General features: G+C 44.2%; 1 protein-coding gene across 8 annotated transcripts in view; it reads left to right on the forward strand.

The window, feature by feature from the left end:
* LOC115198263 (adhesion G protein-coupled receptor L3) overlaps positions 1–27,321 on the forward strand; it is a 304,863-nt gene that overhangs the window by 195,769 nt on the left and 81,773 nt on the right. For 5 of the 8 annotated variants that reach the window (XM_029760110.1, XM_029760112.1, XM_029760111.1 and 2 more), the window contains 4 exons: positions 356–706; positions 3,968–4,071; positions 11,356–11,541; positions 14,095–14,133. In XM_029760110.1, the coding sequence (XP_029615970.1) occupies positions 356–706; positions 3,968–4,071; positions 11,356–11,541; positions 14,095–14,133 (680 nt within the window). The remainder of the gene's footprint in view (positions 1–355; positions 707–3,967; positions 4,072–11,355; positions 11,542–14,094; positions 14,134–27,321) is intronic. The other 3 variants (XM_029760113.1, XM_029760114.1, XM_029760118.1) reach the window with 1 other exon arrangement.

The raw sequence follows: 27,321 nt of genomic DNA on the forward strand, positions 1-27,321 counted from the left end.
CTGTGTGCTTGTTCCTAGCCGTGGGAGTCTGCCAGCTCCTCAGTGGAAACTGAGCCTGCACAACCAAGCCACACCTGCCAGATCCAATTGATCCAGTTTGAACTATCTCCTCCTAAACTGACACTGGAGATAGGAACGATTGAACCCCTCTGAGTGTTTTTGCGCTGACCCTGAAATAAATTAGCCTCTCAGACCTAAATGTAGTGTGACTGAATAAATAAAGAAAATACATTGCTCAGAATCTCTTTTTTTCTCTTTCTCTATCCCTACTCCATTTTGAAGGCTGTTATTTCTCCCTCAACTCTTTTTTTTTCTCGGTTTAGTGATTCTCTTTCTTTCATCTCTCCTGCTACAGAATCGTCATCATCTGTGATCGTTTTTATGGATACCACGACAACGCGGACTACAGCTCGACCGGCGACGGTTTCCATGACGACCACGCCAACAACCAGCTCCACCACAACCACCAGGGCCTCTGCGACGACCTCCGTTGCCCAGCGACCGCGCACCACCTCGACTACCCTGCCGCCGCCATTGCCGCCAGCAGAGGGCAATATCCCAGAGGGCAACACAAGGTCGCCCCCGTCCTCCAAGCTCCCCAACGTCGGCATTGAGTACTGTAACCCCATGATCATGTCAGACGTGTCCTGGCCCAAGACCAGACAGGGACTGGTGACCAGGCAACCATGCCCAACTGGAACAATAGGTAATTGGTTTGTTCTACTTAATACTGTGGTTAGCCTGCAGCAGGATGGCATTTATTGTCATGAATCTTGACCTGGAGGCGTCTCTGCAGAGGGGTGACTAGCTTGCACACCCACAAAGTTGTAAATTCAGATTTTGAACCTAACCTTAACCAGACTGCTAGCCCTAATGCTTAACTCCAACCTTAAGTTAAGACCAAAATGTCATTTTTTGTTTTCATGAATTTTTATGATATAGCCAATTTTGACTTTGCAGCTTGCCCATCTAACGGAAATCGCTCAGTTCTGCCTCCAGGACAAGATTCATGACAATAAACGTCAACCTGCTAGCCTGCATCTGAAATGACATATTCACTGGGCCCTGGTAAAAGTACATAGACCACTATAGGCCTACACTATGGTCATGTACAGTTGGTAGTTGTCAAATATAGCAACTCACTATCCGGGGTTGAATTATCTGACAGTGTAACAAACTTGAGTTTAATTGTTATATGTGTTGCGTATGTTTATGTGAATTATGGCATCAAACAACTGCTTTTAAAGCACTGTGTAGTACAGGCAACGTAGGGCATGTCTGAAGTATCACCAAAATAGATTAGTGTTCCCTGCGGGACTCAAACCCACAACCTTTCTATTGCCATGCTTTTACCAACTGAACCCACTGTATGGAATATTGAACATTATGCATAAGGATGCCAATGGCCATGAGCCATGAGTCTGGCCCTCAGAGACAAACTAGAATCCTCTGCGAGCTCCTGAATTGGCCCCTCAGGAATGGTGCTGATCATAAAAGACAGAGCTTTCTCCTTAAATCTACTCTTTCTCACTGGGGGTGAATTTCCAAATGTAGTCATGCAGTTAACTCAATTAATACTGACCCCCCCCCCCCCCCCCTTCAATTTGTCGTCAAACACATTCTGCCGTTGATTTTCTCAACTCTGTACGGCTACCAATATTCAACTCATTATGAAAGCATATTGAAGTGTGACGTTTGGCTCGCCTGAATGTTTCCCTGAATGTTATTTACAGGAATGTTCTGTTTGTATGTATCCTCCCATGCCTTATGTTTGACTCGCTGAGAGTAGAGAAGCTAAAGATGGCAACGGTACAGGACGTATGGAACCAAGACGTGGAATCCTCCCCTATGCTTCTTCAATCCGAGGAAACAATTAGCCAAATGAATTAACACTAAAATGTTGTTGTGTGTGTGCTCTTTAACGAGGACCAGGCGCTTACTGTAGATCGTAAGGCGCCACGTCACTGGTTTCTTCGTCTCCTCCTGTGCCAACTGGTATCAGGTCAAAAGGAATGGATACCAACATATTAAGATCCAAAAAGGTCAAGAGCCTCTGATATTAAGGGAAATAGTTTTGAAGTCAATAGTAAGCATAGATCTACATGGAGAGAGTGATATCAAAGAGAGATGGAAGAAATGCCGGTGAATGTTGCCATTAGAATCAGTATCAATGCATTAGAAGATTTGTGTTGTAACATGGCGCCCACGTTGGCAAGGTTGTCAGTGGTTGTGTCCCAGTGCTGCTCAGGGCCCCTATTCACAAAGTATCAACCTTGAAGTGCTGAAATAGGGCCAGTTTTGCTGTTTAGATCATAATGAATGAGATTATATGGAAAGGAGTGGGTCCTGATCCTAGATCAGCGCTACTATTTTTAAGATAGGTTTTCATCACAAGCCCAGAAGTATTGCAACCAGGTTTGGGGACGGTCTTGTCTCTCGCCTTCTTTTCATCATTACCTGGCGACACCAGTCCCCGCGATGTGGCCTCTCGAACGCCTCTGGCATATGGCACAACAAGAGGGACACAAAACCACCGAAGTAGAGGACGGCTTTGAGTTTCCTCACAGGCTGTCTTTGAAAGTTCCTTGAATCCCTACCATATCTCTCTTTCTCTCTCCAACATTCTCTCCCTCTTTCCATCTTTTCTGTCTTTCTCTCCCTCTGTCCTTCTCTCTCTCTATCATTCTCTGTCCATCTTTCTCTGTCTCTCTCACTCTATCGTTCTCTCTTCATCTTTATCTCTCACTCTGGCAGGTTGAGGCCTATCTGATAAACCCATCAAACGTTAGGAAGTCCAAGGAGGAACGGGAAGGAAATTGTGTGTCAGTCAAAGTTGATATCAGTTAATGTTAGCAGTGTGTCTCCCCCTCCTCTCTATATCCCATGGACATGTACCAATCGGAGACTAGTGTTTTTCTTCCCCAGTCATGGAGTTGATAGTTTAAAAAAAATACACAATTGCAGTTTATACACAGAGTGAATATAAACACTATCAATGGCACAGCCCACATTATGAACTTGTCCAGTTTTCCTCTATCTGTATCCCTTTAAAATGCGATGCAGGCCAAATGACACCCTAGTTCCTTCATAGTGCACTACTTTTGACTAGGGCCCACAGGGGAGTGTGAGTTTAAATAGACGCAATCACCGTTTATACGCAGAGTTAGTAAAAGCACTGATAGGGGCGTAGTCCCATTTCTAACTGACCCTTTTTCAGAAGCCCTGTGTGACCCAAAGGCCACACACACACACGTCGCTCCACATCCCCGTCAGTACCAGTCGTCTCCCTCAGGCAGCATTAATTGACCTTTCGTAACGAACTCCAGGATTTCCGACTTAATTGGAACACAGTTTGCAGTATTTTTGCCAGGGGTTCAACTGTCGCACCCGTTTAACACATGCAGAGGTGCGCCGACTCTTAATTACTAGATTCACACACTATCCAATATACCTCTGTAGGCCCTGAAGTGCTACCACAAAAATAAATGACTTAATTGAACATGTGTAGATGATGAAACCAGTGATTACATTCATTTTTCATATGCCCAAATATATTTATTTTAACATTAAGTTGAATTAGTTTTAAGAACATGCTAGTTTGATTGGGAAATTGATATTTCGGGGGCGAAGTCGTGACATGCACATTCATACGGACAAACACCAACAGATTGTATGAGGATGAACAATGAAAATAAAGACAAAGCAGTTGCGAGAAAACAGTCGTTTCGAAGCACGCATCTCGCAATGGAATAGTTTTTTTTGTTGGGTAACTGAAGCATGGTCTTCAGAGTAGTGTTGAACCCTAATTCCGCCCTCAACTCTCCCCCTCCAGACATATGTTCAGGGGACCAACCTTTGTTTTCTTACCAACATGGTAATTGTCGTTGGTAGCATAGCGTTAATCTCCAGGGATAGCTTTGATATATGCTCTATTGTCTCTAACTCTGAGTTTTGTTTTCTTCCACAGGCGTGGCCATGTATCTGTGTATGGGGCCCGAAGGATACTGGGACCCCCAAGGGCCCGACCTCAGCAACTGTACGTCCCCGTGGGTCAATGTCATCACCCAGAAGGTAATGGGCCCCCAAGAGGCCCAACTCACAGATGCACGCACACTCGCGCATGGACACACACTCCGCGCTTGGCAATTCACACTTGTTCACTTGGCAACAATGGAAACTTCTTCGACCAAGGGGATACTACGCTATTCTCCCATCCTCTAGGACAGGGCCACTGTGTTCCACTGGTTTTCTTTGTCCGTGCTGAGAAGAACTTAGTCAATTAATGTCCACTCACTATAGACCCAAGGACAACAGTTGAAAGCAGCTGTCTTAGAACACTTTCCTCCCTACTGCATTGAGTTCACAATGTTGGCCAATACACCCACTACCCAATTGTGCCCCCCCATTCTGCCATTTTCTTTATGCCCAGAGGGGTCTATCTCATTCCCCGGATGAGAGTTACTCGAAGAGCTCCACGCATTCTGTGTTTAAATCTATAATGGAGTGGCACTCACAGAAGATGTGGTTATTGGGGCTACAGCAGTAGCGCTAGTAGTAGTAGTAGCATCACTAACCCTGTTTATGAAATGCATCGGATCTCACAAAATTTGCAGGAGCCCGAGGCATGCGGGCAATAACACTTATAATCCACTCCAGAGCGGCAAATCGCAGCCCCTTAACCAAACAGCGCTTTGTGGATATGGATTCACCGGTGGCAAAAAAAAGTGAGCAAGAGAGGGAGGTAAATAGAGAGAGAGGGAGGTAAATAGAGAGAGAGGGAGGTAAATAGAGAGAGAGGGAGGTAAATAGAGAGAGAGGGAGGTAAATAGAGAGAGAGGGAGGTAAATAGAGAGAGAGGGAGGTAAATAGAGAGAGAGGGAGGTAAATAGAGAGAGAGGGAGGTAAATAGAGAGAGGGAGGTAAATGGAGAGAGAGGGAAGTAGATAGAGAGAGAGGGAGGTAAATAGAGAGAGAGGGAGGTAAATGGAGAGAGAGGGAGGTAAATAGAGAGGTAAATAGAGAGAGGGAGAGAGGTAAATAGAGAGAGGGAGAGAGGTAAATAGAGAGAGGTAAAGAGAGAGAGGGAGGGAGGTAAAGAGAGAGAGAGGGAGGGAGGTAAAGAGAGAGAGAGGGAGGGAGGTAAAGAGAGAGAGGGAGGGAGGTAAAGAGAGAGAGGGAGGGAGGTAAAGAGAGAGGGAGGGGGAGGGAGGTAAAGAGAGAGGGAGGTAAAGAGAGAGAGAGGTAAAAGAGAGAGAGAGAGAGGTAGGTATAGAGAGAGAGAGGTAAAGAGAGAGAGAGAGAGAGAGAGGTAGGTAAAGAGAGAGATAGGGAGGTAAAGAGAGAGGGAGAGAGAGAGGTAGGTAAAGAGAGAGATAGGGAGGTAAAGAGAGAGGGAGAGGGAGGTAAAGAGGGAGGTAAAGAGAGAGGGAGGTAGGTATAGAGAGAGAGAGGTAAAGAGAGAGAGAGAGAGGTAAAGAGAGAGAGAGAGGTAGGTAAAGAGAGAGAGAGGTAGGTAAAGAGAGAGGGAGGGAGGTAAAGAGAGAGGGAGAGGGAGGGAGGTAAAGAGAGAGGGAGGTAAAGAGAGAGAGAGAGAGAGAGAGAGAGGTAGGTAAAGAGAGAGATAGGGAGGTAAAGAGAGAGGGAGAGAGAGAGGTAGGTAAAGAGGGAGGTAAAGAGAGAGGGAGGTAAAGAGAGAGGGAGGTAAAGAGAAAGGGAGGTAGGTATAGAGAGAGAGGTAGGTATAGAGAGAGAGAGGTAAAGAGAGAGAGAGAGAGGTAAAGAGAGAGAGAGAGAGGTAGGTAAAGAGAGAGAGAGGTAGGTAAAGAGAGAGAGAGGGAGGTAAAGAGAGAGAGAGGGAGGTAAAGAGAGAGAGAGGGAGATAAAGAGAGAGAGAGAGAGAGGGAGATAAAGAGAGAGAGAGAGAGGGAGATAAAGAGAGAGAGAGAGAGGGAGATAAAGAGAGAGAGAGAGAGGGAGATAAAGAGAGAGAGAGAGAGGGAGATAAAGAGAGAGAGGGAGATAAAGAGAGAGGGAGATAAAGAGAGAGAGAGGGGGAGGGAGAGAGAGAGGGGGAGGTAAAGAGAGAGAGGGAGGTAAAGAGAGAGAGGGAGGTAGGTAAGAGATAGGGAGGTAAAGAGAGAGGGAGGGAGGTAAAGAGAGAGAGGGAGGTAAAGAGAGAGGGAGGTAAAGAGAGAGGGAGGGAGAGAGGGGGAGGTAAAGAGAGAGAGGGGGAGGTAAAGAGAGAGAGGGGGAGGTAAAGAAAGAGAGAGAGGGAGGTAGGTGAGAGGGAGGGAGGTAAAGAGAGAGCGAGGATGGTAAAGAGAGAGCGAGGGAGGTAAAGAGAGAGAGGGCGGTAAAGAGAGAGAGGGCGGTAAAGAGAGAGAGAGAGGGAGGTAGGTGAGAGAGAGAGAGGGAGGGAGGGAGGTAAAGAGAGAGAGGGGAGATAAGGAGAGGGAGGTAAAGAGAGAAGGAGGTAAAGAGAAAGGGAGGTAAAGGGAGAGGTAAAGAGAGAGAGGGAGTTAAAGAGAGAGGGAGGGAGTTAAAGAGAGAGGGAGGGAGGTAAAGAGAGAGGGAGGGAGGGAGGGAAAGAGAGAGGGAGGGAGGGAGGGAAAGAGAGAGGGAGGGAGGTAGGTAAAGAGAGAGGGAGGGAGGTAGGTAAAGAGAGAGGGAGGGAGGTAGGTAAAGAGAGAGGGATGGAGGTAGGTAAAGAGAGAGGGAGGGAGGTAGGTAAAGAGAGGGAGGGAGGGATGTAAGGAGAGAGAGGGAGGTAAAGAGAGAGGGATGGAGGTAGGTAAAGAGAGAGGGAGGGAGGTAGGTAAAGAGAGGGAGGGAGGGATGTAAGGAGAGAGAGGGAGGTAAAGAGAGAGGGATGGAGGTAGGTAAAGAGAGAGGGAGGGAGGTAGGTAAAGAGAGGGAGGGAGGGATGTAAGGAGAGAGAGGGAGGGAAAGAGAGAGGGAGGATATGGAGATGATTCCACTCTTCTGTTCTATCCTTTACCATAGTGTCGCTCTCTGTTTCCTGACTCAAATTCTTAGTCTATTATAGAATGCATCTCACACTCAAAGCAGCACAAAACTTGACACCTATACACCTTTCCCCTATACACATACTTGGTGGGAGTGACTATCGGAATATGGATACATTTTTAACAAAAGTGTTATTAATCTTTATTACGCAAATTAGGCATGAGCGATGTGCCTGTCATCCCTCGTTGTCGCTGTGGCGACAGGGAATTTAAATGAAGATCAACCTGTCAGGCGTCCCAGAATTCCGTCTGGCGCTTATTTTCACACCACTGTCCCTGGTTCTTCTCATTAACAGAAAGACGCAGAGAGATGAACTCGGAGAGAAAGAGACTGGGATTGAGGGAGAGAGGCTGAGAGAGAAGGAGTGATTGGGAGAGAGATGGGGAGGCTGAGAGAGCGGTGACAGTCCTCATTTTTTCTTACTTTGATCATAGCTCTTCTTATTAAGATGGAGAGAGGAAGAGAAGGGGGAGAGAAGAAGAAGAGCTGTCTACCGTCCACACACTGTCCACACAGGTTCGGGGTTCTCGAAGAAAGGCAAATTAAGCCGGTGTAATTGGATCTGCTAATAAAAACAGAGGCAATGATTGCAAGGGATGGCCAAGTAAATCATGTGAGACCCTTTGCCGTGGACACCGCAGTCTCCCGCTAATGCTTCTATTCATTCCTTTTATGGTGCACTACTTTTAACCAGAGCCCTACGAAATCTGTTCAAAAGTTGTGCACTACATAGGGAATAGGGTGTCATTTGGGACATAGTCCCAGACTTTGACTCCTACAGTGCATTTGGAAAGTATTCAGACACTCAGCCTTAATCTGAAATTGATTAAATGTATTTGTCTGCCATCAATATACACACAATACCCCATAATGAGAAAGCAAAAACAGGTTTAAGAAATGTTAGTAAATGTATAGAAAACCCCCCCTGAAATATCACATTTACATAAATATTCAGACCCTTTACTCAGTACTTTGTTGAATCACCTTTAGCAGTGATTACGGTCTTGAGTCTTCTTGGGTATGACGCTACAAGCTTGGCACATCTGTATTTGGGGAGTTTCTCCCATTGTTCTCTGCAGATCCTCTCAAGCACTGTCAGGTTGGATGGGTAGCGTCGCTGCACAGTTATTTTCAGGTCTCTCCAGAGATGTTTGATTGGGTTCAAGTCCGGGCTCTGGCTGGGCCACTCAAGGACATTCAGAGACTTGTCCCGAAGCCACTCCTGCATTGTCTTGGCTGTGTGCTTAGGGTCGTTGCCTTGTTAGAAGGTGAACCTTCGCCGCAGTCTGAGGTCCTGAGTGCTCTGGAGCAGGTTTTCATCAAGGATCTCTCTGTACTTTGCTACGTTCATATTTCCCTCGATCCTGACTAGTCTCCCAGTCCCTGCTGCTGAAAAACATCCCCACAGCATGATGCTGCCACCACTGTGCTTAACCATAGCGATGGTGCTAAGTTTCCTCCATACGTGACACTTGGCATTCAGGCCAAAGAGTTCAATCTTGGTTTCATCAGAACAGAGATTGTTGTTTCTCATGGTCTGAGACTCCAAAAGGACTGTCATGTGCCTTTTACTGAGGAGTGGCTTCCGTCTGGCCACTCTACCATAAATGCCTGATTGGTGGAGTGTTGCAGAGATGGTTGTCCTTCTGGAAGGTTCTCCCATCTCCACAGAGGAACTCTGGAGATCTGTAAGTGTGACTCGGGTTCTTGTTCACCTCCCTGACCAAGGCCCTTCTCCCCCAATTGCTCAGTTTGGCCGGGCGGCAGCTCTAGGAAGAGTGTTATTGGTTCCAAACTTGTTCCATTTAAGAATGATGGAAGCCACTGTGTTCTTGGGGACCTTCAATGCTGCAGACATTTTTTTGTACCCTTACCCAGATCCGTGCCTCTACACAATCCTGTCTCGGAACTCTACGGACAATTCCTTCGACCTCATGGCTTGGTTTTTGCTCTGACATGCACTGTCAACTGTGGGAACTTATATAGAAAGGTGTGTGTCTTTTTCAAAATCATGTCCAATCAATTGAGTTTACAACAGGTGGACTCCAATCAAGTTGTAGAAACATCTCAAGGATGATCAATGGAAACAGGATGCACCTGAGCTCAATTTAGTCTCATAGCAATGTGTGTGAATACTTATGTAAATAAGGTATTTCATTATTTATACATTTTTTATACATTTCCACAAAAAAAAAATATTGCTTTGTCATTATGGGGTATTGTTTGTAGATCAAGGATTTTTTTAAATTTAATCCATTTTAGAATAAGGCTGTAACACAACAAAATGGCAAAAAAGCCAATTGGTATGAATACTTTCCCGAATGCACTGTACTGTATGTATGAAATATCAGAGGAAAGAAGTGCATCATCCGCGAACACAGCCGACTAAACACAGATGTCTGACTTGGTTAGACTCCTAAACATGGCCCAAATTATATGTAGCCCAAATGCTGTCTCTTGGTCTTTCACTAAACCCAAGGCTAATCGAATGAAGGAGGCTATAAGCGTTCCAAAAATAGAGGGACCTTAGGAAGAATAGACCTTCGGAACCATGCTCCAAATCAGATCCAACCTCACCTCGTCAATGTCCCTGTTGAATTTACTGTATATCCAGATTTTAAATGTCTTAAAGCTGTGTTTAGCGCTCTAATTTTGACCAAATGAAATGTTCTTTCTGAACGGTAGTCAAATCTTCTGCATATGAAAACATTTCCCATTTGAATGGAACAGGTGTTATTCAATTAAATGCCTGGGTAGTAAAAACAAAAGAAAGCTAAACACAAAGTTATTTTTTTCGTAATCCAATTCAAGATAAATTAAAAGCACAGAAACACATTGCACTATGAAATGAGACTCCTCTAGACATCATTAGGCCTCTCTGCTTGGCAGATTTATATGTTGTAATTTAAAAACCAAGAGACACGACGACTACAAAGCGGTTGCTAGTTTGTGGGCAAATGGAGACTCTTCGGAGGCAGTCTCATCCATGGCTTGAGGAGATGTTTTTATTCAATTGTTTCCCTCAGAAAATTGAAATAGGTACTCTCTCCAACCAAGTGGCATACATAGGGAATGATTCGTGGTTGTGCTTTGAAAACATTTGTTTTTCTTCCTCCGGAGTCTAAATAAAGAGCTGCTACATGCAATACAACAATAGACTGAGAGAGAAAGAGAAGGGGGGGTGAAAGGGAGTGAAGAATAAGTTGATTGGTATAAGCAATATGGTGTAACTTCCACCTAGTGAGGCAAGGTCGAGCTATTATCAGATTGATTACAAATGTCAAATCATCACAGATCTCCACAGGTGCATAAGGGCGTAGGGTTTAGGGGATGATTTGGGATTGGCCCAGACAGTTGGCGCTTGAGAGGGGGGATTATTGAGGATAGATGGAAAGCAGAAAAAAACCTTATTTCATACCAAAAGACCGCCAAAGTGAAAGACTGGAATGATCAATGTGTTTTTTTTTTGCCAAAAGATCTCGCCAAAGCACAGTCACGACAATCACAGAAGTTCACTATGCGTCAGACAAAATGAATTTCAAACAGGCGTCATCCTCCGTGTGTGACATGTCTTCCACCTAAAGCTAGCAGCTATTAGTTTCACTCTGCCTATAGACTTTTAAGGGGAGACTTGTCTCGATAGTTGACTTCATAATTGTTTCCTGATAGTCTATTAGCCCCAGTGTGCATTCAATGAAACAGTTCCTCACCTATTCAATTGCAGGCGATAGTGACATAAATCAGGAAATCTGTACATGCTAAACATTATTTTCTAACTTCAAACATTTTGTATAATGCCATTTTGTCATGTTTGAAATGTGTATATTGAAAATAATAAGTTCAATGCAGCGTATGTGTTTAGATACAGGGAGACGGATGACTGTAGGATTGTATTTATTTATGATGTAATAGTTTGCCTTTGTCACAAATTTGAGACTGGAATGGATTTGGTTCTAGCCACTTTAAATCCAATCAAATAGCATAAAATAGTTTATACTTATACACTGGTCATTCAGCAACATTGAATGAAATATTGAATCCTCATATTATTGATTTGAACCAATCATATTACACACCGGCCTATTTTCTTCCCCTCGAGGACCCCGTTATTAGCCAAATAGTGATAATTCTGCGCAAAACCTCCAATTTAGACCGGGCCAAATGAGTTCATGTTTGGCCAGCCCATCTGCATTTGCCCGAACTTCCCTATGGCCAGTCTGTTGGTACTATAGCTACATAGCATGATAGTCAGTGGTTAATTGCATACTGTGTATGTGAATATGTGTCTGCCATCATGCTTGGTTAAATATGTATATGTTGTTTTTCCAGCTCAAAGCAGGAGAGACTGCAGCCATCATTGCCAGGGAGCTGTCGGAGCAAACAAAGAGTAACCTTCAGGCAGGGGACATCACCTACACAGTCAAGGCCATGGGTCAGCTTGTGGACCTACTTGACGTGCAGCTGAGGAACCTTACCCCCGGAGGCAAAGATAGTGCAGCCCGCAGCCTCAACAAGGTAGGTTTCTACCTCCAGTCTGGGAAAAGCAATGGCTGTGTCATTTCCTTTCCTCGTCTCCTTCCCTTCGGGACTAGTTGATTTGACAGATTGTGACAGGCGAGAGCAACATAACCAGTAGGGTTTCCAACCTTTCGCTTCGCCTATCCAGATTGTTCAGCTCAATGGTCCACCAAGGACACAGGATGAAGAAAGGAGGATATATATGAGAATTGATTCATAGCCGAAGAAAGAACTGACTTTATTCACCTTTGTTTCCTTCAATCTCTGAAACTTTCTTTTTAAACGGGGGAGGCCAGACAAGGATTTCAAGCCAGTCAAACCTGAACAGTGGGCATTGTTTTAATGATCTGTACTCCGGCCATAGCACTGTCATACCAAATTATCTCCTGCATTATTTCTCGCATCTAGCGATCTGCCCGGCCCTCAAAAAAAATAACATCTACAAGCAGCCAAACGCAGGGGGATATCTCAAAGCCTCGCCGCATAGGCTGTTCTGCTTTATATTACCAAAGTCAGTTGGGGTTATAACTAATTATAACAGCAAACGCGTGGGTAGGATTATTCCAAAGTAGGTAGACTTTTTAAAGGGGTCATACGGATATTCCAGGCACGTCTGAAGCGGTTCTCATGCCATGCTCGTTTCTTTCTAATGACAGAGGAAATGTATTAAACATAGCTGTTTTCTAAACCCAAGAGTGCCTGAGTTTTTTTTGTAGCCCCAACCTAATGCAATTATTCCCAAATTCACAGTTGGGTACACATAGGGGCACTCAGGCAATGTGACGCAACCAATGGAAAAGCAAACATCAGTGAAATTCAAAATGTCAGCCGTTAATTTGTTTTAGCGGCTTCACTTGTAGTGGAACAATAACACCTGTTTCCCAATAGCTTTTTTTCACAGACTTTATTTAATTGCCGCATGCAGCCAGATGCCTCCATTGAGATTTAAGTGTCATTCCCTCCTTGGAGAGCGAGGCGATGGTGATAGCCAACGGGCTGAGGAGAAATCTGACGGCTTGCACTTCTGATCTCTTTATCTATGGCTTTTACGAGGTAGCCATCTTGAAAATAAAAAGTTAAGAACAGTTACAATTCAAACTATGTTTTATGGGAGAGGATCCTTGATTTTTATTGTTATAATCTTGTCATAAACCTGAAGCCAATGTTCTATGAATATACAGTATGTAAAAATAAACATTAGCCTAGACTAGAGGGGCTGCAGGTAGCCTAATGGTTAAGATTGTTGGGCAGGTAACCGAAAGGTTGTTGGTTTGAATCTCCGAGCCGACTAGGTAAAAACAAAATGCCGATGTGCCCTTGAGCATGGCACTTAACCTTAATTGCTTCTGTAAATTGTTCTGGATAAGAGTGTCTGCTAAATGACAAAACATTTTAAGGTATTTTATTTTTTTTACTTCTATTGTGATGATACCAAAAAAGATAATGTCTAGAACAGGGAAAGCTCCTACTGGGAGAATATTATTTTTCCCATTTGATCATTATCTCTTAGATAAATACACTAACTACCTAGTACACCAAGGACTTATGACACATCTCCCCTAGCGCTCTCTCTATACCATTCAAGGTTGTCCTCTCCGCTCTGTCCTCCATCGTTTCCCCTTTAATCCCGACTGGCATCGTAGCCCCTAGCGCTGGTGCTCCACCTCTCTTTCCCTCTCGCACGTGTGTTTACCTCTGACTTCAATCATTTTGACACAATCTGCTAAGAGTTAACGGAATTAAAGATCCCTTTGATAGTGAGCACAATGCATCTCCGCCGGCAGACAAAGAGCCGATTGAGTTGGCAAACACCAAGATCTGTGGCACTTTTATGATCAAAGTGTCATGCGAAAGGCGCTAACGGAACCATTTCCAGGAAAATGGGCTGACTGATGTGAAGGAGCGAGAGCCTTCCTTTATGAGGAAGACGCCACCCATCACAGAAAATCAGGAGCGCATCAGCATTCCCTCTATGCTACGCGCTACAGCTAGGTTAGGCTAACAAAGTAGGCTTCTGTTTATTTAGTCTGTTCCCAGCCCAATGCTACGTGCTAGTCTAGCTAGCTGTCAGTACTCCAGTGCTAATTCAAAATCTCTACATACTGTATTGACCTGCTAACATCAGTCCCAGGTATGCTAAACTCCTTCAGGTTCAGCTTTACTCCTGCTGTGACAAGGTTTCCAAGTTAAATAGTTCTTCTTTAGTTCCTTTTTTCTCCACTTACCCACAGGTACAAGCGGTAACCTTGAAACTCCAACTTGAAAGCTGAACAATGTCTCAGCCCCAATCCCCACTTGGGCTGTGTGGCTTGTTTCTGCTCTAATTGACTAAGATTCTTTGTGATGTTTTCTATGAGAGGGAATAATTAATGTGCATGCCGTTTTTCACACAGTTTATGTAAAATGAGAAAGTCTTAATTAGCCAAAGTCAAGAGGTGACATTTTGTTATATATTTATTTTCTCTCTTTTCACACTTTATTTCATACTAATGGAACTTGTATGTCGTGTCGACCCTTTGCTAACTGTTATTTTTTCCCGGTGGTTTGCAGCTGCAGAAAAGAGAGCGCTCTTGCCGGTTTTACGTGCAGGTATTTTGATTCTTATCTTTCACCCAGCTTCCTACCCTTCCCATCCACCATGGTGCTGTGTTTTGGTGTAACCATGATTTGTGACTTGTTAACCCACCATAATGTCATGCTTTGTGCTAATGATAGTCCTGGCTGTGAAGGCATTTGTTGCTCAATGTTGGGCCTGCCAAGTAAACTTTGACCTTGTAAAATTGTATCTGAAAACTTGGATCTAAACATACCACTTGGGGCAGCAGGTAGCCTAGTGGATAGAGCGTTGGGCCATTAACCGAAAGGTTGTGAGATGGAATCCCCGAGCTGACAAGGTAAAAATCTGTCTTTCTGCCCCTGAACAAGGCAGTTAACCGACTGTTCCTAGGCCGTCATTGTAAATAAGAATTAGTTCTTAACTGACTTGCCTAGTTAAATAAAGGATAAATAATAAAAAAGAAAAAAATGTATCAGTGTGGATGCAACTATTGCTAGTTGCCATTTCTTTATCCAAGTTGTTGCTCATCTCACTTTGTCTTAACCACATCCCAATGTCCTAATTCTCCCGCCAACCCCCACCCCTGCAACAAATTCACATAGCCACCGTTTCCCAACATGTTTTTGTTGTTAATGCTGTCTTCATGCCTCTGTGTTTGTGTTGTGATGGTTTTTGATGGTAAAACAACACTCCAAAGAAGAAACTGTATAAATACTGTATGTAATGCATCCTATATAATACGAACATTGGTTGTTCATGGATATTGTTTGAACCTCGGTCGGTCATGGTTGAATAGGTTATGGTCTAGATATAAATGTCAAACAAGATATCAGGTTTTATGCTTGAAGGAAATGTCACGTATGTTTTCCCTGCTGGAGACGCCAACAAGACGACTATTCAATACATTTAAGTTGTTTTCTTAGATGAAATAAAGAGAGACATATATAATCATCTATAGTCATCTATGGCAACATACTTGTTCACAATAACCTGATTATGTAATTCTAGCATATACTCACAGCTTTCACATTGTTATAACCGTCAGTGGTTATGCACTCGCTCAAAGCTACCATCATTTCATTTCAATGCCCCAAAGATTTTTTTTCCCAGAGATTTAAATCCGACTTCCACATTTTTTGTGTAATAAGTAGATACGGTTAAGAGCCAAAAGTGACCTCATTTTAACCAAAGCAAGTCAAAACCCACCGTCCACCAGTACGCCCCTGACAAGCAAGAATCACAGGGGGGGGGTGTTATGACTCTTCATGATGCATAAAGCATGTGTGTCCTAATTTGTAGGGCCTCCACAGCTATTTCTTGAGCTCCAGTGTGGATTTGATGTCCCGGCTTGTCAGTAAAATGTCATCAAAATCGGTTCTACCTTGAGAAGAGCTACCGGATGAGTTGACATGCGTGCTTCCCACCGCAGAAGGTTCCTATCGCTTACAGATGCTGTCCTACATTGTCTGTGGTAGTATCACATCTGTCAGGCGACATGAATTTGATTGTTTCAAATATTTTGCGGCATGTCTGAACTCACTTCAATACATATGGGTTGTTTGATTGAGCATTTTCCAGTGGATAAAGGGTGTGTGTGTGTGTGCACGACACAGAGTATGGAGTATGTATAAGTGTGCACAGCATTTGAATATCAGTTGGCTTTTTGCAAATTTTACATTTTAGTCATTTAGCAGATGCTCTTATCCAGAGCGACTTACAGTAGTGAGGGCATATATTTTTGTACTGGTCCCCCCCGTGGGAATCAAACCCACAACCCTGGCTTTGCAAGCGCCATGCTCTACCTATTGAGCCACATGGGCCATTTATTGTTTTATATGCACTGACTAAGAAATAAATAAATTATAGATGCCTGTGGGTTTGTGTGTGTATGCACGCTGTGCACACATGTTTATATGCACACAAGTGTCTACATGATTGTGTGTGTGTGTGTGTGTGTGTGTGTGTGTGTGTGTGTGTGTTTGTATACAGTACCAGTCAAAAGTTTGGACACACCTACAAGGGTCTTTATTTTTACTATTTTCTAAATTGTACAATAATGGTGAATACATCAAAACTATGAAATAACACATGGAATCATGTCTTCACTATTATTCTATAATGTAGAAAATTGTAAAAATAAAGAAACACCCCGGAATGAGTAGGTGTGTCCAAACTTTTGACTGGTAATGTACACGGGCAACTGTTGAACCGTGCACTGGCGCCGACTCGATAGCTTCCCTGAGCCTGACAGTGTCAAACAAAAGGGGATGGAATCTCATTCGACGAACCAGAATAATGGAACAACATCTGCTGGTCTTCTGTAAACGCAGACATCGATTGCGCTGTGTCATGGCTTTGAGGGACTTTCATCGATTAGGGAAATTGAGCAGTGTTTTCTCCAACTAGGCCCCTGGCGGTTCACGTAAGTGAGATTAGTGGAAGCATACAAAACAAACCAAGGCAGATGCCTCTCTGCTGCACCTGCTTGCACAGACCTAGACGCACGCACTTGAATGCATGCACACAAATAGGCAGGCACACACACATCCTCTGTTTTGGTACCAGGCTGAGCACACCATGCACAATCATTGCTGGCAATGAGGTAGAGGCATTATGTTAAACACAGTCTTCTCAGGGTCAAACATAACTTGAAAAATCAAACAGATTATAGCAGTGTGAGGATGGGCTAGGGTGGATTGACTGCCAGTGCACGTCGGAGGGCGTGGATGTTATTAAGATTGGTGATCAGGTATGCAGTCCCAACCGCTCGTTAGCCCCCTAATTGCTGGTTAGGAGGATGGAGCAGGTGTTTGCTCTCTAATGGAGATGAGAGGAGCCCGGTTCACCATCTTGATTTAGGGAATCCATCTTGTTTTATGTGGGGTGCTTGACAAAGCCATTTGCGTGCCACCGGATCTACCCGAGACCATAATGGAATAACATCTTAGAAAGAGATTTGAGGTTGTCAGTAGTAGGCCAATATTTATAGATAATTCAACGTGTCATGTTCTAGAGAAACCTCTGTTGAAAGTGTTGAGAATATTGGGTCCCACATTAAGCTAAACATGTCTTTTAATGCTTAATGAAGCCTACATAAACCCTTCATCAGGTCTATGTGGATGCGTGAGGAATTATAGTATTCAGTGACTATATATACTGTAAATAGCCTAGAGCATCATGGGAATTGTCAGTAGGTTCTCTTTCCTCCCTTTTTGAAAATAATATCCAACCTTCATTTACTACAAACATTCAGTACAAACCAGCCTCTCTATTTTCACCCTAAAGGATTATGTCGCTATCAGATACATAAAAGGCCTCTGGTCTTTGATTTCGAACAAACATAATCAAATGGCATCCCGCTTTCTATCCTCTTTGGTATATTAACTACTATCTTGTTTAGGTGCTTTGACACCATGGTTGGCCAATTACAGTGATTACATCCCCTTTGCGTCAAACTAAGTTCAAACGCCCTTATTTAAAATGGCTGCGACACACAATATTTCCAAAGGGATACGATTTTCAGCAAAGTGTATGTGGAGTTAAGGGATTTATCACATGGTATGACTTTCCTAGCTCCAGTAACTCCGAGTCGAGTATTAAAAATGGGAATTGTATCTCCTGGCGCGAGTGAAGGTCGTAAACCAATAAATTCCGGGATATAGAGAGGATATTGGCTACTGATCCCTTGTTCAACGCAACTCCCTCTCCCCTTCTTCCTTGTATATGGGGTAACTAGTGATTGTGTCACAGTAGAAGGCGACCTCCGAAAGGCCTGAATGGAAGGGGGCGTCTTGTCCGAGAGCGTAATGAGATTCTAACATTTTATCGGCGGCCAATTTGTTAAAAGATGAGGTTTGTTAAAATGACCACATACTCATAAAGACTTCCCCGTCTAGCTACCCCCGACAACCATTCTGTCCTGCGGTTTACTGTCTACAGACTCCACCCTCGCTATGTTATATGGACCGTGTCTGTTCACTGTCAGAGTTCCACAGCAGTAAAATAAGGTCATTCAATGAAAAAGTACCCTCGCCTCAGAACCGTACATTTTTTAGTAATTTACTAATAGACACCATGGAACTTCTCATGAAGTGTCTTTTCTATTGAGTTCATTTCTAGGAATTTGCATGGTGAATAGACTTGATTTGGGGTTGTAGTTGACTTTGCGACGAGGTGCTGTTTGTTCTACTCTCCCTTGTTAAATAATGAGCAATGTTCATATTGACACTCGCCTTTGGATTAGCTTTCGTGAGTGTATCTGCTTCTTTTTGTGTTGTATGCGCTTACTGTGTTTGAATTCCCCCACACATTCCTCAACAGAACTATCAATAGCAGATATATTAGTAGTAATTGCGGTTATTGGTAGTGCGCAGCCATAGATTGAATTGGTCACCAATTTACAATTGGATCATGTAACGCAACTGTGGAAACACATGGAGCTTTTAATGTCACAGTCCACTTTATTGATAACCAGGAAGCATTGAAGTGTCTTGTTGAGAGTGGTCATGCATGCTGGCAGTCGCGTATTGAGGACCATTGAGTGCGCAGGGTTGAAGGGTCAAGCACACTGAGAATACTCTACTGATATTGCGGCATTACCACATTATATTGCAGAGTATATTGTAGAGAGCGAGAGCAAAAGAGGGGGAATAGAAAGGAAGATGGGAAAAGACCCATAGACACCAGCAGTGTGAGGCAGAATTGAAGTGAAGGAGCAGATGATATTTTCCAACCGAACGTGTTACAGAAAAAGATAGGGGATGAGTGGAAAAGGGAAGTGGAAAGTGAGGAAGTGCGAGTCGGACTGGCGCTCCATCCCTCTTCCGTTCCGCTAAGCCGTTGACGGGAGTTCAGGCTCAGCCAGAATCAATTTCCCCGACCTGGAGTTCATTTCATCAATCAGCACACACACACACACACACACACACACACACACACACACACACACACACACACACACACACACACACACACACACCACACAGGCTGACTTGGACCAGTTCCAGGCCCCAGTCTAATATCCCACCCCTTCCATCCCCTTCATTGGTGTAGAGCAATCAGAGCGAGCAACAGAACCGTGTACTGTCTACACTCGGTTTGATGTTTTTATTAAATTGTTTTTAATCATAGCTAAAGTTTGTTTTGCTACGGATTCCGCGATGCGGTCAGCCTTTATGGCTGGGACTGTAAGTTTATCCCGGATTCCTGTTAAGTAGCAGTTAGCTGCTAGCCATCATGAAAATGGAGAAAGCTAACGCTAGCAGTGCTAGCCCACCAGTGTTTCTATCCACAGCTGGGCACAAATGCTTCAGGTGTGGGATTATTTTCACACAATCACAAGATGAAGATAAGGTGTAACTGCAAAATGGACAAGGATTTGTCTGCCCTAAATGCACCACCATCAAGCATTTAAGGGAAGAGATCCTCCGGCTGTTAGCTTGGCTGCGAGAAAAGGAAAATCTGTTTCTAAGTACACCGACCTTGCTGTAACCCAGGCAAACCAAATCTGTTTTAAATGCTTCCTATAGCAAAGCTATCGATGACTCGGGCGGTCTGATCTGTTCCAATCCAACGGAGAGATGTTAAGCTCAACTCCGCGACCTGTGGGAGACTGGGCACTCGCACGGCGTAGGAGATCATGAGGCAGTCTGGCCACCCATCTATCCAAGAACATCAGATCCAGCTATCAAACAGCTTTGCCCCGCATGAGACGGACCTACCATCCCCGGGAGTCAGCACGGATCCTTGGTGTATACCAACAGCTGGCGGCCGCCCAGTGGCACCCTCCCCCACGGCCACCACAGTTCAGCAGGTCATTTCCCCATAGGATTCCATCACTATCATTGTGGGCAGCTCGATGGTGAGAGATTTTGGCCTGCCTACGGTCTGTGGACTGACCAAGGTCCACTGTCACCCAGGAGTCTGTGGTGACCATAATATTGACACCATCATCACTCATGTAGGTTATAACAACCTTGGTTTTAGGCGATCTGAGGGAGGACTGCAATATATTTTTTAAAGACCCTCACTAGCACAGGGAAGAATAATGAATTATCTCCCATGCTACAGAAGGGGTTCGGAACATTTCAGCCCTAAATGAGTACCTATAGAAACTTTGCAACAACAGGAATGTCTCTTTTTGTGACAACTTTGCTGTGGGAGCAACCAACACTTTTTAAAAGAGACTGGATTCACCCTAACCGCAGGGGTTCAAGGATTATTTCTAGCAACATCGCAAACTGTTTTAAAGACTGACAGACAGGGTCTGGTAGTGCTCCAGGGGATTTTAATCTTTTGAGTTCTATGGACTTTATACAACATGTTATTGGGCCCACCCTTACCTGCGGCCATCCTCTGGACCTGGTTATTACCAAGGGTCTTTCTATTGACATATCCTCTATTGTTGATGTTGCTTTATCTGATCACCACTGTGTATTTTTTACTACCTTGTTGCCCATAGCACAGGGTAATACTGAACGCATTATTAAGAAATGCTTTCTTACCTCTGAAGTTGCTACAGATTTTATTGAGTGTATGAACAATACTACATCACCTATTCTGCCTTCCTCTTGTGATGATTTAGTTGATAACTTAAATAGCAAATTAAGGGAAACCATTGATGCCGTAGCTCCAGTAAAGTTGAAAAAGGCCACATCCAAACCGAGAGCCCCTTGTATGAGTGAGGAAACAAATAAATGAAAGGGAAATTGCAGGTCCATTATGATTTTCCGAGAAAGCAACTTGGCATATATAACAAGGCAATTAGAAATGGCAGACGGGCACATTTTCCTAACTTGATCACTAATAATCAGAATAATTAGAGAGTGCTCTTCTCGACCATTGATGGTGTGATAAATCCTACCTCCGCAAACCTATGTGAATTTTCCCCCACATCTAAAAGTGATGAGTTTATGGCGTATTTCAGAGATAAGATAACAAACATTAGGCTGGGTATCAGCAAGACCTGATGAGAAGTTTGATTCTGCATGTACGCTAGCCCAGTGTTTCCCAACTAGGGGTGCTAGGATGGGGGTACTTGGCCTATCCACAGGGGGTACTTCAGAAGACTCATGAGACCATAGGCTTACTGGTAAAATGCATATGAAGGGGTACTTCAAGGGTAATCTGGGCAGAGCAAAATTTACTTGGCGGTACAGTAACCGAAAATGGTTGGGAACCACTGCCCTAGCCTACGTTGGGAACCACTGCCCTAGCCTACGTTGGGAACCACTGCCCTAGCCTACGTTGGGAACCACTGCCCTAGCCTACATTGGGAACCGCTGCCCTAGCCTACGTTGGGAGCCGCTGCCCTAGCCTACGTTGGGAGCCGCTGCCCTAGCCTACGTTGGGAACCGCTGCCCTAGCCTACGTTGGGAACCACTGCCCTAGCCTACGTTGGGAACCGCTGCCCTAGCCTACGTTGGGAACCGCTGCCCTAGCCTACGTTGGGAACCACTGCCCTAGCCTACGTTGGGAACCACTGCCCTAGCCTACGTTGAGAACCACTGCCCTAGCCTACGTTGGGAACCGCTGCCCTAGCCTACGTTGGGAACCGCTGCCCTAGCCTACGTTGGGAACCGCTGCCCTAGCCTACGTTGGGAACCGCTGCCCTAGCCTACGTTGGGAACCGCTGCCCTAGCCTACGTTGGGAACCGCTGCCCTAGCCTACGTTGGGAACCGCTGCCCTAGCCTACGTTGGGAACCGCTGCCCTAGCCTACGTTGGGAACCGCTGCCCTAGCCTACGTTGGGAACCACTGCCCTAGCCTACGTTGGGAACCACTGCCCTAGCCTACCACACAAAGGCACTATGGATTTATTGTCCCTGGTTGACACACATGCTCAGATAAGTGATATCACAACTTAAGCCTTCTACCTGCCTTCCCAATCCTATGCCCACCACCTTCTTCAAAACATTTTTTTATTTTCTGAAGAAGTGCAAGCTATTGTTAATCACTCTCTGTTCACAGACACTTTCCCCACTGCACTAAAAATTGCTATGGTGAAACCCCTTCTGAAGAAAAGTAATCTAGATTCTTCAACTCTTGTCAATTTTCGGCCAATCTCCAACCTGCCATTCTTCAGCAAAATTCTGGAGAAATTGGTGTTCAAACAGCAAAAAAAAATATATATGCCAACTGTATTTTTGAAAAATTCCAATCTGGTTTTCGTGCCCAGCCTTAGTTAAAGTGGTAAATTATCTTAGAGCCAACACAGATGCCAAACAGCTCTCTGTCCTTGTACTCTTGGATTTAAGTGCTGCGTTCAACACTGTTGACCATGATGTCCTTCTGGACAGACTGGAGATGTGCTTTGGCCTCTACGGTCCAGTTCAATTTGGTTTAGGACCTATTTAACCGCTCAAGTGTTTTTGTCATCCTTTGTGAACAATACTCATATCTCATGTGGTGTTCCAGAAGGTTTGATTTTTGGGCCTGGTACTGTTTAGTTTATATACTGTATGTTACCCCTTGGCAGCGTTATCAGAAAGCACAGCATTCATTTTCACTGCGACACAGACGATACACAACTTAACATTTCTGTGTCACCAGAGGATTTTAGAGCCACGGATAAATTATTATACTTTATTAGTGATTTAAATACTTGAATGGCTCACAACTTCCTCCAGCTAAATCAAGAAAGACAGAGGTACTTATTGTTGGAGCCAAAGCACAGATAGAGAATATGGCCACACATTTTAATTTACAGGCAATAAAGATAAAACAGAAGGTAAAAAACCTAGGTGTTATTTTAGATTCTAAACTCAATTTCGAATCACACATTAGGATTGTGACCAAAATAGCTTTTTACCACCTGATGAACGTTGCCAAGGTGCGGCCGTTTTGCTCTAAGGCTGATACAGAGAGACTCATCCATGCTTTTATTACAAGCAGGCTTGAGTACTGTAATGCTCTCCTGTCTGATCTACCCAAGAAAGCCATTGGTCAACTGCAAAACATACAGAATGCTGCAGCACGGGTACGGACCAAGACCAGACAGAGAGCACACATTACACCGGTTTAAGGTCTCTGCACTGGTTGCCTGTGAGTTTTAGAATACATTTTAAGTTTATTCTATTGGTTTTTAAATCAATCCATGATTGTGCACCCCAATACATGTCAGACATGCTTTTAAGTTATGTACCCAGTTGGTCCCTCAGGTCCTCTGGCACTGGCCTTTTAACAATCCCAAAGCCTAGGACCAAGAGGCATGGAGAGGCAACCATTAGTTACTGTGCCCCCAGCCTCTCGAATAGCCTGCCAGAGAACCTGAGGGGAACCGAAACTGTGGACATTTTTAAAAGAGATCGTAAAACACACCTTTTTAGATTTGCTTTTCCTTAGGGTGCTTTTTAGTCGTTCAGTTTGTATTGTTATTCTTTAGTTTTTTTTATCCTCTTGTTGTGTAGTAAATGTTTCACTTGTTATTTTCATAGTTTTATTAGTTTTTTTCCCCTGTGAATCACATTGTTGCATTCCATGTCTGAAATGTGCTGTATAAATAAAGCTTGATTTGATTTGAAATGACTGCAGCAAGATAAGTTGGCCCTGTTCGAATTCTTCTAGATTGCATCCTTTCTTTACCCCTTATTTGGAATGATCACTGATCTGATATCGATCTGGATTGGTTAAAGCGAAGTATTGGAACCTGTGCTTTAACCTAGTAAAAATCAAATCAGTAAGTACTCAAAGAAGGGAGAGAGTACAGAAGGATGCAATTCACAAATATTAGAACAGGGTATTTTTCTTGCCCAGTCATCAGCTTGTTACAACCATAGCATTCGGGGGTGTAGGCTAGCTAGTTGATGATTAACATTTCCAGACCAGCCAAGAACCAGGAAGTGTTGGTTTCCCTGGGTGGCTTGGATCTTTCAAGAGAGCAGAGGAAACTGGGTGGGGGGGTGGGGGGGGGGGGGAATACAGAAACATAACAGTGGTTGAAAGTTTGGAGCTCTCTGAGCCGAACCACTGCTTCTGACAGATGGAGAAGCAGTCTGTCTGCAGTAAGGCATCCACACTCCTCTACTCCGCTACACTGAGTGTGTTGTGCTGCTTGAGTACATCCCTCTCGGCTCTCTCTATCCCTCTCTCCCTCTCTCTCTCTCCCCCTTTGGAAATAAGAGGCTCTTGTGAAAAGAGTTTGTTGTCCCCAGAGGTAAACCGTAGATCTCATTTGTCTGTGAAGGTTGCCTGCTAGACTTGTAGACTCAGTGCTAAGCTTAATTACTCCGACTTATATATTTCTTGCCCAGAACCCTTAAACTTGCTTGCCACAGTCTTCAGAAAGTAGTATACAGTGCACTGTTGTTAGAGACCATACAATAAGTCAATTTTGGGCTGTTGGGTCTACTAAGCTAACATATGGCATTTTTTAAAGATGGTCATTTAGCCATTTGATTTTGAATGTTTAGAACCCCTGCAGGTATACATTACCAGTCAAAGGTTTGGACACACCTACTCATTCTAGGGTTTTTCTTTATTTTTACTATTTTCTACATTGTAGAATAATAGTGAAGACATCAAACTATGAAATAACACATATGGAATCATGTAGTAACCAAAAAAGGGTTAAGGTATATTTTATATTTCAGATTCTTCAAAGTAGCTACCCTTTGCCTTGATGACAGCTTTGCACACTCTTGGCATTATCTCAACCAGCTTCACCTGGATTGCTTTTCCAACAGTCTTGAAGGAGTTTGCACATATGCTGAGCACTTCTTGGCTGCTTTCCTTCACTCTGCGGTCTAACTCATCCCAAACCATCTCATTTGGGTTGAGGTGGGGTGATTGTGGAGGCCAGGTCATCTGATCCCAAAAAATAAAATGTTATTTGTCACATGCTTACAGTGAAATGCTTACTTACAAGCCCTTAAAACCTCTTAAGGATCTGCCACTTTTTAAAAATCTTTGCCTAAAATGACATACCCAAATCTAACTCCCTGTAGCTCCGGACCTGAAGCAATGATATGCATATTCTTGATACCATTTGAAAGGAAACACTTCGAAGTTTGTGGAATTGTTAAATTAATGTAGGAGAATATAGCATGGTATTAATTCACTGTAATAGCTACTGTAAATTGGAGAGTGCAGTTAGATTAACAAGAATTTAAGCTTTCTGCCAAAATAAGAAATGTCTATCTCCTGGGAAATGTTCTTGTTACTTAAGCCTCATGCTAATCGCATTAGCCTACGTTAGCTCAACCGTCCCACGGGGGACCCACCGATCTTGTGGAGGTTAACTAATTAAGGAGCAACAAAGAAATAACAGTAGCGAGCTATATACAGCAGGGGTACCGGTACAGAGTCAATGTGCAGGGGCACCGGTTAGTCGAGATAATTGAGGTAATATGTACATGTAGGTAGAGGTAAAGTGACTATGCATGGTTAATAAACAGAGAGTAGCATAAAAATGGGGGTGGGGGGAATGCAAATAGTCTGGGTAGCCATTTGATTAGCTGTTCAGGAGTCTTATGGCTTGGGGGTAGAAGCTGTTAAGAAGCCTTTTGGACCTAGACTTGGCACTCTGGTACCACTTGCCTTGCGGTAGCAGAGAGAACAGCCTATGACTTGGGTGACTAGAGTCCTTGGCAATTTTTTGGGCCTTCCTCTGTCACCGCCTGGTTTAAAGGTCTTGGATGGCAGGAAGCTTGGCCCCGGTGATGTACTGGGTTGTACGCACTACCCTCTGTAGTGCCTTGTAGTCGGAGGCCGAGCAGTTGCCATACCAGGCGGTGATGCAACCAGTCAGGATGCTCTCAATGGTGCAGCTGTAGAACTTTTGAGGATCTGAGGACCCATTCCAAATCTTTTCAGTCTCCCGAGTGGGAATAGGTGTTGTCGTGCCCTCTTCACGACTGTCTTGGTGTGTTTGGACCATAATAGTTTGTTGATGATGTGAACATCAAGGAAATTAAAGCTCTCAACCTGCTCCACTACAACCCTTTCGATGAGAATGGGGGCATGCTCGATTGTCCTTTACCTGTAGTCTGTAATCATCTCCTATGTCTTGATCACATTGAGGGAGAGGTTGTCATCCTGGCACCATACTGCCAGGTCTCAGCCTACAGGGAGGAGGTCAGTCTTCGTTGTCGTCGGCAAACTTAATGATGGTGTCGGAGTCATGCTTGGCCATGCAGTCATGGGAGTACAGGAGGGGACTGAGCACGCACCCTTGAGGGGCCCCCGTGTTGAGGATCAGCTTGGCAGGTGTGGTGTTACCTACCCTTACCACTTTGGAGCGGCCCGTCAGTAAGCCCAGGATCCAGTTGCAAATGGAGTTGTTTAGTCCCAGGTTTGTTAGCTTAGTGATGAGCGTTGATGGTACTATGGTGTTGAACGCTGATTGCACCTCACATAGGTGTTCCTTTTGGAGTGCAATAGAGATTGCATCATCTGTGGATCTGTTGGGGTGGTATGCAAATTGGAAGGTCAACATTCACAAGGCCTGCTTCAGTGTTTGACTCGAAGTGAGCATAAAGTTATTTAGCTCGTCTGGTGGGCTCGTGTCACTGGGCAGCTGGCAGCTGTGCTTCCCTTTCTTGTCTGTAATAGTTTGCAAGCCCTGCCACATCCGACAAGACTCAGACGGTTTTGTACGATGTATTGACACTTTGCCGGTTTGATGGTTCATCGGAGGGCATAGCGGGATTTCTTATAAGTGTCCTGGTTAGAGTCCCACTCTTTGAAAGTGGCAGCTCTACCCTTTATCTCAGTGCGGATGTTGCCTGTAATCCATGACTTCTGATTAGAGTATGTACGTACGGTCACTCTGGGGATGAAGTCATCAATGTACTTAATGATGAAGCCTGTGACTGATGTGGTGTACTCGTCAATGCCAACGGAAGAATCCCGGAACATATTCCAGTCTGTGCTAGCAAAACGGTCCTTTAGCTTAGCATCTACGTCATCTGACCACTTCCTTATTGAGCGAGTCACTGGTACTTCCTGCTTTAGTTTTTGATTGGAAGCAGGAATCAGGAGGACAGAGCTATGGCCAGATTTGCCAAATGGAGGGTGAGGGAGAGCTTTGTACACATCTCTGTGTGTGGAGTAAAGGTGGTCTACAGTTTTATATAAAAACAAATATTTTCTCTCTGGATGCACATGTAACATGCTGGTAGAAATGAGGTAAAAGAGATTAACGTTTCCCTGCATTAAAGTCCCCGGCCACTAGGAGCGCCGCCTCTGGATGAGCATTTTCTTGTTTGCTTATGGCCTTACCA

This window comes from Salmo trutta, chromosome 8 (genome assembly GCF_901001165.1).
Source record: "Salmo trutta chromosome 8, fSalTru1.1, whole genome shotgun sequence".
Lineage (NCBI taxonomy): Eukaryota > Metazoa > Chordata > Actinopteri > Salmoniformes > Salmonidae > Salmo > Salmo trutta.